This window comes from Pagrus pagrus (genome assembly GCF_965226575.1).
Source record: "Pagrus pagrus genome assembly, chromosome: 7".
Taxonomy (NCBI): Eukaryota; Metazoa; Chordata; class Actinopteri; order Spariformes; family Sparidae; genus Pagrus; species Pagrus pagrus.
The window spans coordinates 24734694-24749138 of record NC_140191.1 but is presented as its reverse complement, the minus strand read 5'-3'; the positions used below and the strand labels follow the sequence as shown (position 1 = coordinate 24749138).

The 14445-nt window shown below is 39.5% G+C and overlaps 1 protein-coding gene across 1 annotated transcript in view; it reads left to right on the top strand.

The window, feature by feature from the left end:
* LOC311259475 (myelin basic protein-like) overlaps positions 1 to 14445 on the top strand; it is a 51938-nt gene that overhangs the window by 15013 nt on the left and 22480 nt on the right. The window contains exons 2-3 of the mRNA XM_084356658.1: positions 1370 to 1428; positions 13847 to 13922. Coding sequence (XP_084212784.1) covers positions 1370 to 1428; positions 13847 to 13922 — 135 coding nt within the window. The remainder of the gene's footprint in view (positions 1 to 1369; positions 1429 to 13846; positions 13923 to 14445) is intronic.

Here is a 14445-nt window from a genome sequence, read left to right as displayed (position 1 = left end):
CTGTTGTGAATACTTGAATACTGTGAATACTTGTGAATACTGAGGTCAAAGTGATGTTTGTTTTAGTTGTTGGGTTTGACTTGGAGGCTGCATGTGTTCGGCCTTATAATCACCAGACCACCATCCGATATAAAAACATCATGTAACATAACCACCGTGTGATTCCATAGAGTGGATGATGCAGGTTGAACTTTGTCAAAACTGTTAACAGCTCTTGCCTCAGGTGTGAAAGCATCCTACGGTTGTTTTCACACCTGTACATTGGTTATGTTGGTCTAGATGAAAGGAGAAAATTATACATTGCTGCAATTTTATTTCTGGTCTAGTACATATTCATATTGACTTTTTACAAATTAACAAAGATGAGTAACATGAAGTCATACAGGGATATTCAGCATCATGCATCCACAGTGTATCATCAGGAACCATAAAAGAAAAAAATTAAGTGATTGCCAGCAGGTCATGCAGCACTTTAAAGCCTCTGGTGGTTCACAGAGAAATAACTGATTCTAAGCATTACTGCTGTTTTGAGGTAGAGGCAGGACAAAGAGGCATCTCACTTGTACACTTACAGTACATTCAAGGGAATATTCCTGTGGAATAACTAAGTGACACACGTTTTTTGTTGGGCTCAAAGGCCTGTCAAACCACATGGAGTAGGATGCAAAACCAAAAACCAAATGATTTTCATAGATTTATACATTGGTTGTACAAATACAAATTACGAGACCATTTCACAGCCAGCAGATTGATTGATTAGTTTTTTAGTGTTTGAATCATGTAAAAAAAACAACAAAACATTATTTGTTCACATTAGCTGTCACGACACAAACTATTTGTTTTGGAAGTGAACATGGACCGTCTGTTTAAAATGGACTTGGTCCACTGTTTGGTCCACACATGGATTCAGTTGACAGCTTTCACACCACACCAGGCAAACTGTACTCAGCTGGCAAATGTACCAGAGTTCATGCCAACTGAACCCAACAGGTTTCGGTGTGAAAGCACCAAACGCCAAAATTAGAACCCAATACATGGACACAAACTGTAGTCAAAGATGTAAATGACACACATTGTAATGCATTCAAAATACATTTTCAAGAATCATAATCCTGACCTTGATTTGATTCATATTAAAGTGGAATTTCTTAGCTGTGGGATTTTTATATATCTTGGTGTTTTCACTCCCATCATCCACCATAAAACAGTTACCCCACTGTTGTCATTGCTGTGTGTGATACTACAGTTTCACACACTGACTCAAGAGTTAGCCAATTTGTCTTAGATAAGGAGGAGTACATGATCTTCACATAATATGCTGTTTACAGACTTCTCCTGGTGTAAACACAGTCTCTCTTTTTTCTTCCAGTCTTTGTCAGCAGCATGGGCCAGCATCTAGGAAAGAGGGAGTCACCCGCAGACAGCAAGGTAAGAGTCCTCACTGCGGGTGCTTTATTGTTTGTTTGGTGCATCTGGGATAATAACATCTTGAAATGTGCGTGTGTGTGTGTGTGTGTGTGTGTGTGTGTGTGTAAGCATTTTGTCGATAGTGATCTGAGAATGAAGCATGTGTTGGGGAATTTTCTTTTAACCTTATCAGTGTGACCGCTGGCCTTTATCAACAGGACTTTGGACTCCGATGTAGACAGGCTATACCAGGCTCCTTCAGTCAGTTTATCAGTCTCACTGAGCTTTAAGTCAGAGTGGTTACCACAGCATAAAGGTTAAAGAGACTCTTCACGGGTAGTGTATTTATCAATGAAGTCTCCATTCACAAGTTATTTGATATTTTCTAGCCCCCACAGTCCGTAAAAAGCTATTAATATTGAAAACCTCAGCTATTCCTGTGATCAGAACTTTGGTGATTAAGAATAATTTGACCTTATTTTTATTTATTTAATGACACCTTCACTGTAAGGTTTATCAAGACGGCCACAATGATGGTTAATGTATCATTATAATAGAAACATAAATGCACTATTGGGGGAAGATGTTTTTAATCCCATGTCTTAATTAGCCCATGTATGTATTGGTTTTAAATGAAATTATTTATATAATAAGTCTATGCCCTTTGTCTCACCACCACCAAGCATTGAGCAAGACTGAAGAAAAAAATCTGATGTACTGGACACTATAGATGTTCTGGGAAGAACGATGTCGTGTACACGTAACATTACTTATGTTAAATGGTTAAATAACAGAGTGCCATGCCTGCCTGATGTAAAGTTCTCAGATTATGTTTATTTTGTCATTTTGATTTTTGTGCTTCTACCACAGATGAGTAGGCTACGTAATTAAATGGTTTCAGTTTTTGTCAGTTTTAAGTGTGTTTTTGTTCATATTTCCGAAATTGTTGTGCTTTAGATCATGAGTATGCACAGGGTATTTTATTTTGAAAGTTGACCAGATGCACTATAACATTCCTTTGTCTGACTTCCTGTCTGGCTCAATCTCCTTGCTCTGTGCAGCTTGATGCAGCTGTCCACTTCCATCAAAAATAAACTTGGTTGCTGAAACACGCCCTTCGTGGCCAGTGGAAACATAAGCATTGTCTAGAATGGGCGCGATCGGCCCAGGTGGGTGTGTCTCGGCCGTGTCACACCCATGACATGACGCAGGCATGTCCGATGAAATTTAGGGCTTCTTTGTTGCTCAGGAACTAACCGTTGTGCAGTTTAACTGCGGGGACTCCGGTGTGATTGTATCCATTTCAGAAGCTTTGTAATACACCCCTGAACTGCAGACTTGTATAATAAATCCATAATGATGAATCCGACACTGTATGTCTACTGAGATCCATTTTTCCGTGTTGAAAACAGTCACTGTTGTTTTTATTAGCTGCAATGCCATGGTGCCTTGGGCTGAGTCTATCAACCAATCAGAGGCAGTGCTCCTGACTTCTTGACTAATCAGAGGCTGTATTTCTGACTGTGTTGCAGCTCTGATCTCAAACAGACTGCGTTCAGGAAGGAGTTAAAGGAGCTTGCCAAAAATGGAGCTTTTCTGAGGCCCCGGTATCTATCATTATGCTCATATTCTTTTAAAGCAGTCTAGTGGTCATTCAGTGTACATGCCGAGCGAATTGCATCCTGTTGTTCAAAACTATTTTCTTAAAAAATGTATATAATAAAGTAGCCATCTGGACTCGAACAAGAAGTGTGTTTGGCCAGCAGCCGGTGCTTATGAAGAGCTCTGCTGTCTTACCTGCGTGGCTTGGATCACATCCAGGTTTAAATCGCACTGCCACAGACAACACTTTATACTCATCGCTCATACTCAAACGTACTGAGAAGCAGTGAAATATGAATAATACACTGTCTCATCACTTCTTATAGAGATTTTTGACGTTGCGAGCAGAGGAGGGATGAGGAAGAGATGACTTTGCAAATTTTCAGTGGATGACTTTGCTTGAAAGTTTTTTGGAGGGAACATGTCCATCCATTATTGTTTGCCTTAAAAGCCACCAGAGTAACTGGAGTAAGGACCAGCGCAGTTTTAGTAATAATAAAAAAAAACTACCTACTTTCTGTTACTTAGAACATTTATTAATCGTCTTTATCTCAATAAATGAATAAAAGAAAAGACATTAAGAACCCCTGATGCACAAAAAGTGGTTCTCTTGCACAGTGCAGTAAATGAAGGATTTAGATGTGAAAAAAATCCTGATAGTCAGCTTTTTTAAAGTATGTCTGCATAGATGGAATGACTGAATTTTAAAACAGCTTTTCCCCAACCGCCAGCATCCCACTCTTACAATAATTGAGCCCTGTTGCCGTGGCAATACCTGAAGCGCGATGAGCCTCCGTAGCTCTTGTGCATCGCCCTATAATAACCCCTCGAAACCACAAGCCCCGCCGACCCTCACCTCTACATGCACATCTCATTTAATCATTAGCTTTGGCCCGGTGATCATTAGGACTACACACACAAAGTTCAGCTGTCTAACACTGATAATTGACCATCCACATTGCAACAAATCATTATTTCTACAGCAACAATAATTTGAAAGTCCATCTAGATGTCACATTGCATTTCATCTATCCAGACTGAAATGAGGGATGTGAAATTTATCAGTGTTTCAGTGCTCTTGCGTCTTCTCTCAGACAGAGAGACGGTGTGCAGGCTGATGGATTGTGTTGGCTGCTCTCATCGGACGGTTCTGTCAGCAAGTGGGCAGAGCTGTGGGAACAGGAGCAATTATTGCACTTGAAAGCATCAGGATGGATCAGTGAGTCTGCACTCTTAACGCTGAGAAAAATAAACCCTTTTCTCTCAGAGCCATGGTATAAACTGAATGTATGATCAGGTATGATATAAGCAAGAAGGTCTAGTGGCAAATTAAGTACAATTTTCCTCTTTTTTTTGTTGATAACGAAGTCATCAAGCACTCTCAATAGGCTTTTTTAATTGGCCAAGGTGCTCTGCTGCGCCCCCAGGGACAGAAGATGTCTGCCTCTAATAGTGCCATAATTAAACAGAGCAAGTATGTTTTTGAAGATTTTCTTTTTTTTGACTCTGAGTGCAGAAATTACGAGCCAGACGCTGTTCGTGCTGCGCCCTGAGTGTGCAGGAGGATCGGGCTTTAACTGGGACGGTAATGTAATTAAATGGCATCATGTAATTGACCCCGGCCTTGCTCAAGTTCATTTTTCTCGCAGCTTTTCAGAAATTACAGCAAATATAATAAGTTTGGGCCATTATGGCTGAGGCTGCAATCGGATTTGAAGAGGTTGCTAGCTTGTTGTGAGCAGCCCTAACCCCAGATGGTGAGAAAAAAAGAGATGTTAATGATAAAACCACTCTTCAATGTCAGCGTTTGGGAAGCAGAGACACAACCTGTGTTCTGCCTGTGTGGTCTGGCTGGCGGCTGACTACCTGGTCGGCGCTTGTAGTGGGAGGGAGTGATCTCGTTGGTGTGCTTGGGAAGAGGGGAGCCCGAACCAGCAGGGAGGCCGATAGCTCAGCTCACAGATGATTTGTTACCTTTGCTGGCAAAGCACACGCTTGACAGAGAAAAGCAGGAGGAAGAGAAGTGGATAAATTTGTCAAATGTGAAGCTGCCAGGAGAGGTGTTAGGGCAGCAAGTCGCACTCAAGCTGCCTTTTTTTATTTACTTAGCTTTATAATTATGTTGCATACCTCTCTAGGTCTACCATCTGTTTTTGCCCTTCTCTTTGGCTCGATAATTGTGACATTAAAGTCAATTTAAAGGTCTGGCAAAACAGCCTGTTGTCATAGTGACAGGCACGCAGGAACAGAGCGTGACAGAGGAAGGCAGGTTGTGTTTGGATGCTGTTGCCTGAGTCGTGATCCCTCTACCAATGACCTATCATTTCAGGAAGGGTGAAATGTAACCCTGCCTCCTTTGTCAAACATGAACAGCAGCTCTGATAAAATGTTCTTTCAGATTTTTGAAATTTTCAAACCACTGATATTTTAGAGCCTTAAATCCAATATGGTATTATGGGATAACACCGCAATCCCTGCTCCTCCAATGTTGTGTTTTTGCCAAGGTAGTCTGCTCAAATGTTCCCAAATGCAAATGTATCTGTGCTGGTTAGTGCACGTCACAGGATTTTGGAAGAATTAGACCTCCTGACAGCGCACTTTTTATATCGAGGCTATACAGCATCTCCCCATTCATAGGATAAAATAACAGAAAAGGCCTCTAGCTTTTCGGAGACAGATGTATGGACGCGCATTCAACCTGCATTGGACTCATAGTAGAGCCTGACCAATATATCGGTTGATCGATATTATCGTCTGATATTGGCCTATTGCAGATGTATCGTATCAGCATATTTGTTGTTGATATCGGCCAATGATATTGATATTATTGATATTGATATTATTACAGTTCACAGATATAATTTTAGATAAGAACGTTTATTGTTATTGTTAAACTGTAAAATATCCTGCCCCGATACATAATTTAACACAAAGTGTTTAATAACCACATTTGAGGGATGTTTATATCGGCTGATACATCGATATTTTTTACTCCTTAATATCGGTATCAGCCCCAAAACCTGCATAACGGTCAGACTCCAGTTCACATGAGTCAACTCACTCTGTCAGCTACAGTGAATCCCATCTGCTGTTTATATACTTGACTGATAAACCGGAGAATTGTGGAGTAACACAGGGCTTAGAGTGTTTTTGGATCAATGTGCACAGCAGTGAAACTTACGACCTCCCTGCAGGGGTCTGTCTGTAGCGTTGAATTCAGGAGGACACTTGAAAAATGTCCTTAATGGGCCAATAGATATGATAATAAATGGATAAAAATCCAAAATCTTGTTGTTATAAATTGATGGTTTTGTAATATATAGTTTTGGGGCTTGCTGTGGTACTGTCATGGAAAACGACTTTCTCTTTAAGCACTACTTCACTTTTTAGTATCATTGTTTTTAGGATTTATCAGTAAAAAGCTTAAAGGATAACTACCGTTTTTTACAACCTGGACCTTATTTCTGGCAAAATATATGGTCATTTACTCACCCAGATAACTTTGGTGTCATTCGGCGTCGTTCGGACGAAATTAGATCCAGTGTAGCGGCGATATATCCATATAATGGGAGAGACGGGGCAGCGACACACAGCCTCTATATAACGCATTATCTGCCACGAAACTAGTTCATTTCATCAATATTTTGTTATGAAATGCTAGCGCTATTAGCCTCTGAGTCCGGGCTCGTCTATTGTCAACATCCGGGGTCTGTAGGCTGATCTACTACCTCTGACCTGGAAGATGTCGTCTCTGAGCTGCGCGCGCACCCGCGACAGCGCGGCTTGTTTACCTGTAGCTGCTACTGCTAGTTTGACCCCGGATGTTGATAACGGACGAGCCCGGACTCAGAGGGGAATAGCGCAAGCATTTCATAACAAAATATTGATGAAATTAACTAGTTTCGTGGCAGATAATGCGTTATATAGAGGCTGTGTGTCACTGCCCCGTCTCTCTCATTATATGGATATATCGCCGCTACACTGGATCTAATTTCGTCCGAACGACGCCGAATGACACCAAAGTTATCTGGGTGAGTAAATGATCATATATTTTGCCAGAAATAAGGTCCAGGTTGTAAAAAACGGTAGTTATCCTTTAAGATAGAATAAAATACGTGGCTGCAATAATGTGTTGTGTTGCATTATGATTTAAGTGGTAGTGAAAAAGTTAGTCAGGAGCCCTGCAGAATAACAAGTAAATAGCCCTGCTCCTCCTCTCTATTCCATTTTTCTCTGGATGGTGTGTCATTAACACTGAATTACAGACGGAGGCACAGAGTGTGGTATGCTCAGATCTTGCCAGATTAAGTCGTCACTGAGTGCAAAGCCTACTAATTCTTCAAAAACCAAATCAAAGGTAGACAGTCACTCAGTCTCCTCGTCTGATTCTACAAATTCAGCCATTGTCTCTTGCATTTTGGATAATCTAATTCTCCAGGTTGACATTAAATGATGGAACAAAATGCAACCAAAATACACAACCAGTGTTTAAAATAACCTCCATTTGCAACCACACCTATCTGACCCCATCATGTTGTTGGCTCAAATTACTGCTCAACCATAAACTGATGTGATCCATCATGTTGGGATAATTCCTGCCCGTCTACAAGGGGGATCGGCTTTTCATGTACCTCACAGGTCAGCAGTGAACATAGGGTCGCGGTATAAAGACCTCATGCAGAGTCAGTGCACAGCAATCAATGAGCAATCCATCACAGCAAAAAGTAGGGGGGCATAATTGTCACTTGTCTCTACTTGCCTGGAAAAACAGCATGAAAAAGTGACCCTGTCTGGCTTTTCCTACAGTATATGATTGGCATTGCTATTAGCAGCACTGAACAGTACTCTCTCCACATACTGTAGAGTTATAACAGTTCACATGCTCAGTCATGTTAGGAAACATAACATAAGAATAATCAGTTAATATGCAATTGATGTTGTGAAATAAGGGAAATGACTAACTGAAGGAGAATTAGATGCAGTGAGTAAAGGTGGGTGCACTAAGGCTCACAGTACATGGTTGCAGCAGATGCAATTCAAAAAAGCTCAATTTGTTGTCCTTGTTGAAAAGTGGCTCTTGATTTGACAGGCTTAGCAGGATGTCCTTGCTGTAAGAGGCTTTATCAGTCAGCTAGGTACGTTGGAGATATTTTTTTACAGTGTAACTTCACATAAGGTGCTGCTTTGTAAATCCTTTTAAATGTGTCACTTTGTGCTGGATTGTGATAAACTATAATGACTGAAGTGAAGACTGAAGTCTCCAGATGAGGGAGCTTGAGGCTCAGTTAGTCCGTCCACCAGCCTTCACAGTCTCAGCTGTGCCATTGTACCCAATTAGAGCGCTCTATGTGTTGTGACCAGCCCAGCAGGCTTGTTCCTGCCATATCTGTCCCTCTGTGTGAGATCTGTCAAAATTAGAATCATAACTATACTTTTTCCATCACCAGTCTGATCAGAATATCACTGAGGATACCTGATTTTTTCTTTTAACCACAGAGGTAAAACTCAGACACTGTTGGTTGATAGAAGAGTTGTTTTTTCTTCATGTCAGAATAAAATCAAGTTACAGTTTCACAGGCATTGGGTGAATTAAATAACTTCCTAATAGCTCTAAATATCAGATGATTGTTAACTATATTTGATTATCCCTTTGACATTTCATGAAGATTACTACAGTACAAAATTGGCATTTTGGAGGCAGAGCTTCAGAGACTCCACTGTGTCGAGTGCTTTTTATCTTCGTGAAAAGGTGAGATGAAACGCACACGCTCCATTTGTCTTCATCTCTGAAGACGGGATGAAACACTGAAGAGGATGGCTATCACCAAACCGCTGATAGGAAGAGGAAGTTGGATTTCTTTGAAAGTCTCAAATCAGCCAAACTCTCAAAGGTGCTCAAAGGGCTGCATTCTTCTTCCTCTCTCACTACTCAAACGTGAGGAGTACTTAGGCACATTGAACTCCATCCAGTACCCCAGTACTGAATGGAGATCAGAGGGCTGAGGGGTGCTACAGTGGCACCCGTCGAGGCTGAGTGTGCCAGTCTGAGACACCCATCAAACAAGCAAACATGCTCACTCACATTAGCCTCAATGTCTTTTAAGGAGTCTAATTTGAAACACCAAGACACTGAAACATCTCAAGAGATGATAAAGTTTGTTTTTTAGTTGCTTTTGTAATGGTTGCTAAGCTCAGCCCCTCTTAGTTATTGTTCCTTCACTCCCAAGCTTTCCATTCTCTAACTGCAAACATCGATAAAGGTGGAGAATCTTGCTCTCAAAAATATTTATTTGTTAAACAAAGAGTCCTTGATTTCAGACAAAGGTAGATGAATGTTGGCCAGCTAAATAAGCTAATGTAAGCTCCATTAGTTTGGTTGAAAAGTTGGTCCCAATGGCTCATTTTTAAAAAAGAATCTTGTCAAAGAGATTCAAATATGCCCTTGATGGCTACATACATGATATGCAAAAACACTGCCCCAAAATCTGGTAGTACCAGGCAGTTAGTCTGAACGTTGTAAGAAAAAAACATAAGATAAGACTATTTTGTTGTTCCAAACCTATGTAGCTCATTGACTGTATATAAAGATGGATGACATTACAGCTCCCCTCAAGTTAAGCCAAAACATCTGGATCTCCCCCTGGTGGCTGGCTGCAGTATAGTTCATAACTCCCTCCCCCTCTCCATGTTAGCAGATGGGGAGAAAGCCAAACGAAAAACTCAGAAACATGTCAAATAAATTCTTCCCAAAGACGTTTTCTGTCATTTCAAGTAGCCTAGCTTTTGCCATGCTGGATGTGTTTGATATGATGTATGTTCAGTTTGGTTTTCATTAGTTATTTGATGCTATAATACCAGCTGAAATGTCACGATTGACATAGATTGCTCATAATTGATTTGGGTGGGTATATGGGAGGGACCTTAATATGACTCCAACCCTGATTACTAGTGCATAGACTCTCTAAATGGTGTCACCAGCGCAAGATGGCAGTTCTCATATCTGGGATATTTTGGCTTCATTTTGGTTAAGTGGGGGGAAGTGTCAGTCTACAGTCAATGGTTTGGATGGTTAGCTTACTTGTTCATGTTTGAAACAAAATGTTTATACTTTTAATGTTACCAGAGAAGGAGTTTGCAGGGTGGGGACTGATATGTTTGGCAAAATTAAAGCTACTGTGATAGGAACTAGGACCGACCTCCAGACAGTTATGAAATACATGGAAAAATGGCAGCTTTTGACAAGCTGAAAGGTCAGCAAGTGAGAGCAGAGAATAGCAGAGGGCTCTCAGGAGTAGATGCATAATTGGCAGGTGTGATTCTAACTGAGCTGCTGCTCTGATCTCCCTCACATGCTCCAGGGTCAGATGATGCTTCACTGCTCCAGCACCAACCCCTATGAAAGCTCTGTTCAACCACAGCTATATTTAATAAACCACCAGTAGCAAGTAGGTGTGAAGTCACGCTGACAGCTGCTCAATGCTGCTCTGCTCCATGCAGGGAAAATTGCCCAACTACTTTTTTTTTTCTCTTTCATATTCTCTCACCACCCCATGTGTGAATTATTAGAGCCAGACACAGTGGAGGGGAGTATTGTAATGATTAGTGTTGGTACAAGCTAATGGTAATTTTGAGGCTGTATGAGACTGTAGATAGACTGTATAAAATAGTTTACTTTTGTATTAAAAAATGTAGATCAATTGAAAAACTTGTCCTCTAATAAGTCCCTCAGGCAAATCCCTTCCTGGCAGTCGTCGCCAGCAATATCAAATAAATGTGGGGAATTATGATACAGGTTAATGAATGGCTGTGATGAGCAACATGATGTGATAGAGATTTTAAAGTGGTATTCCCAGAAAGTGTTTTCTTAGACCTTTTTCTGAAGGTGGTATAATTTACACAAATGTCCAAACTACAATGTCTAGCTAAAGTAAAGAAACTGGTAAACGACCATTTTAAGAACATTTTTCTCTCAACACTCCATTTTAAAATTGTATTAATCTGCTTTGGACTGGGACAGCAGCTCAAAAGTCTTAAAAGATGTTGCTAGTGCATTAGATAAACAGGATGGTGATGCCCTTTTCATTGATTTATCTCAGGCTTTCAGTACTGTCAAACATCAAATTATTTTGAAATGCCTAGAATCTTTTGGATTTGATATAAAATCTTTTTGTGACTGATGCCTTTCAGCCCAGCTTCATGAGTGTTTATGAAGGTGTTCCACAGGGTTGTATTCTAGGACAACTATTATTTACATTTGTATTAAATGAATTGGTTGTAAATTTTAAGGTGTATGACACTGGAAATAACGTAGCAGGGTGCACCTGTCAGGGTCCCTAACGTCTGCTTCATGTAATACAGTATGTGTCCTCCAGCAGGGTTGGCAATGAATATATTTTAAAGTACCTAAGATACAGTCAAATAAAAAAATGAGCGAAAAATTGTTGATATTTTAACAGTTTACACTTATTAAACCACAGATTGTATTTTTTCTTTGATTTTAAACAGCCCAAGAGCCCATTATTTGCAGATTTAGTCCTATGAATTGCATCAGCATTCAAAGATATTGGTTCAACAAAAATCCAATCACCATTGGCATTGTTCTTGGATTTATTGTTTGCATTGCTAATTTCTAATTTTTGACTGAAGGCAGAGAAAAGACAGCTGTGTCTATGCGTGTGGGTGTGCAAGGACAAAATCCAACAAAGGTTGAATAGTGAGTGCTATAATGACGGAAAAAATGTTGATGTGCCAGACTGTAAAAATGCAGAGATAATGTAAGCGTTATCAGTGCATTAAAAACGTAGTGCTATTTGTCCTCTTTGTCTGCCTTGCTTTCTCTGTCTTGTTGATAAAAATGGATGAAATATCCAACACTGTTTTAACTTTGGCAGAACACGGCTCTCATCATATCAAAAATAGGTCTTTAAGAAACCTCTGAAGGTCTCTGTGAAGGGCATTTTTAAGTCAAAAGATTTCTTTTTATGCTTTATATACAGTAGGACTATCACTTTTGATTCATTCACATGCTTTTTGAAGTTTTTTTTTCTATGTAGTTAAATCTAAATCCTGTATTGAACCTGTTCACCTGAATCACTTCACGTCCAGCCAGATTTACATAATTTGTTTACATGATTGAACGGACAAAGGAAATTTCCAAAAGCGTAGCACTTTGTTGACCTTTTCTGTGATTTGCGTTGGTAAGTGCTCACTCACCACACTCGTCCACCTCCCCTTGGCTCACAGGAGTACGTCACAGTCGCACTTCTAAGCCAATCATTTCATGGTGAGCAGTGTTCCCACAGTTTTTGAATGCCTGTATTGATCTCACATGTTGGCGAACCCACTCGGAAGCGGAAACCGGGGATAGGAGTGCACATTGTGATCAGGGAGGAGGAGGGAATCAGTAAGAGGACTTATAAAACTTGAGGATTTGCGGATGCTGATATTAAGTTCATTTGGAGCCAGTAAATAGAAACAAGTAATAGAATCCAACTTTACTTACTATTACTAGCTAACTTGCCATAGGGACATGTTAGATTTTGTTCCAAGTGATAGGCAGGTTATTTTTTGTCTGACTCTGTGACTCAGACATGCCTGGTACAGACAGATTTAACAATCCAGCTTGCATAATGTTGAAGTTATGAATTTAGTCATTAAATAAGCCTGAGTCAGACCGGGGGTGACAGGGAGTTGTGACATAATCAACACTTCAATGTATCTGAAAAGCCTGATAATACAGGTGTTTGTAGTTGCATTATAACACCCAGTGGTTTCATTTATCTTTGTGTTTTCTCATTATTAGCGTCCCCTCTCAGGTCAGCTGTAGTGACAGCAGCATAAGTTGAGATGTCGTGCCACAGCACTGTACCGGCTAAATCTACCTCAGAAGTACATATTAAAAGAGAATGTCATGTTAGTAATGCTTCTTGTTGTTGTCCAACTAATGGGATTTCAACCAGATGTGATCATGATGCAAAACTTTATGATTTAATCACAGGATTTGTATTAAGATCCTTATTAAATCAGATCCTGAAAGAGACATTCACAGTTCTTTGTTTGAGTTTTCACAAGGGACAAGTTAGTCCCAGTATTAATGTCAGCTGTCATCTGGTTTGAATTGCATTTGCACTTCTTGTCTTGTTTTGACACATTACTGTCCTTTGAGACATATTAAACACACGATTTCCAACAAATACATAAATAATCTCCCAAAAGCACATTTATATTTAGAAACAAAACAGAAATATTGCAGATTATTTGCATTTACACAATTAGTACACTCATATGAAGACATAAAAAGACAGAAACATAATCACTTTGACTTTTAAAGTATTGTGCCCATAGATATCAGTAGAAGGGCAAATAATGAAAGTGTTTTTGGTTCTGTATTTGAGTGTTGAATGCTGAAATGAAGAATAGGATGAGGAAGATGATAAATAATGAATCAAAGAGCTTTTTTCAAGTTTAGACACACAATAAAACATTCAAAACAGCAACAAATAAAACGAGTGATTTTGCATATTAATTCTTACTAATTAAATAATAAAATGAAACAGATGTTCTTGTCAAATCCACTTGCTTTCCAAAATGAATCCTGTTTAAAATCCAGAAAAATACAACTGATGAAACATAAACATTTTAAACTTGGCATTAAATCAGCAAATTTTGTGGGTCTGAGTATAATTCTGCTGTTATTATAAATCCCAAAAGCCGAAGCTTTCTCTTAGCTATTCTCTCTTTCTCTCTCTCTCTCTTATTGTTGGTGTCTGTCTTTGCTCTGTTGCCATGGTACCTCAGCTCCTCACCTCTTCAATCTGTTTTTGTGTTCCCATTTAAGGCTTCGTCACCTGAACTCCAAGCAGTGCAGACAACAGGAACAGCAGTGGAGCCTGAATCTCAGGATGAAGTCTTTGGTAAGGGGGTCAAACCACAACTTGAATTTTAAATTTACTTGTATTGACATGACTGTGAACTCCCAGTGTTGGTCAGGCCTGTTTAAAAGCCAGCTGACACATTCAAGCAACATTTTGTTTTTATCTTTAAGCTGTTTAAATCATGAATAAAAGAGAGTTTAGTAATGAGCGTAATCATGTTAAAAAAAACTGTGACTGACGTTTCCAGTTATCAGTATGCAGAGCTGTTGGTATTTCTCCGTGTGTGATTTATAGGACTAAAATGTCAGCAAATTTAAACTCAGTGCAGAGAAGCTTTGGTGCAGAGCAAATATAAATATGCAATCACATGAAGGTAAATTGCAAATGGCCAAATCTAACTGTAAGTTTATGACTATTGGTTGTTTAAAGGTGCAATATGTAATGATTTTAGTTTTAAATATTAAAAAAATAATTAACATCATCAACGGAAAAAATAACAGTTTCAACGTTTTTCACAGATATCTGTGTATTTTGTTGCACGAATATCTACTGAAATTAACAT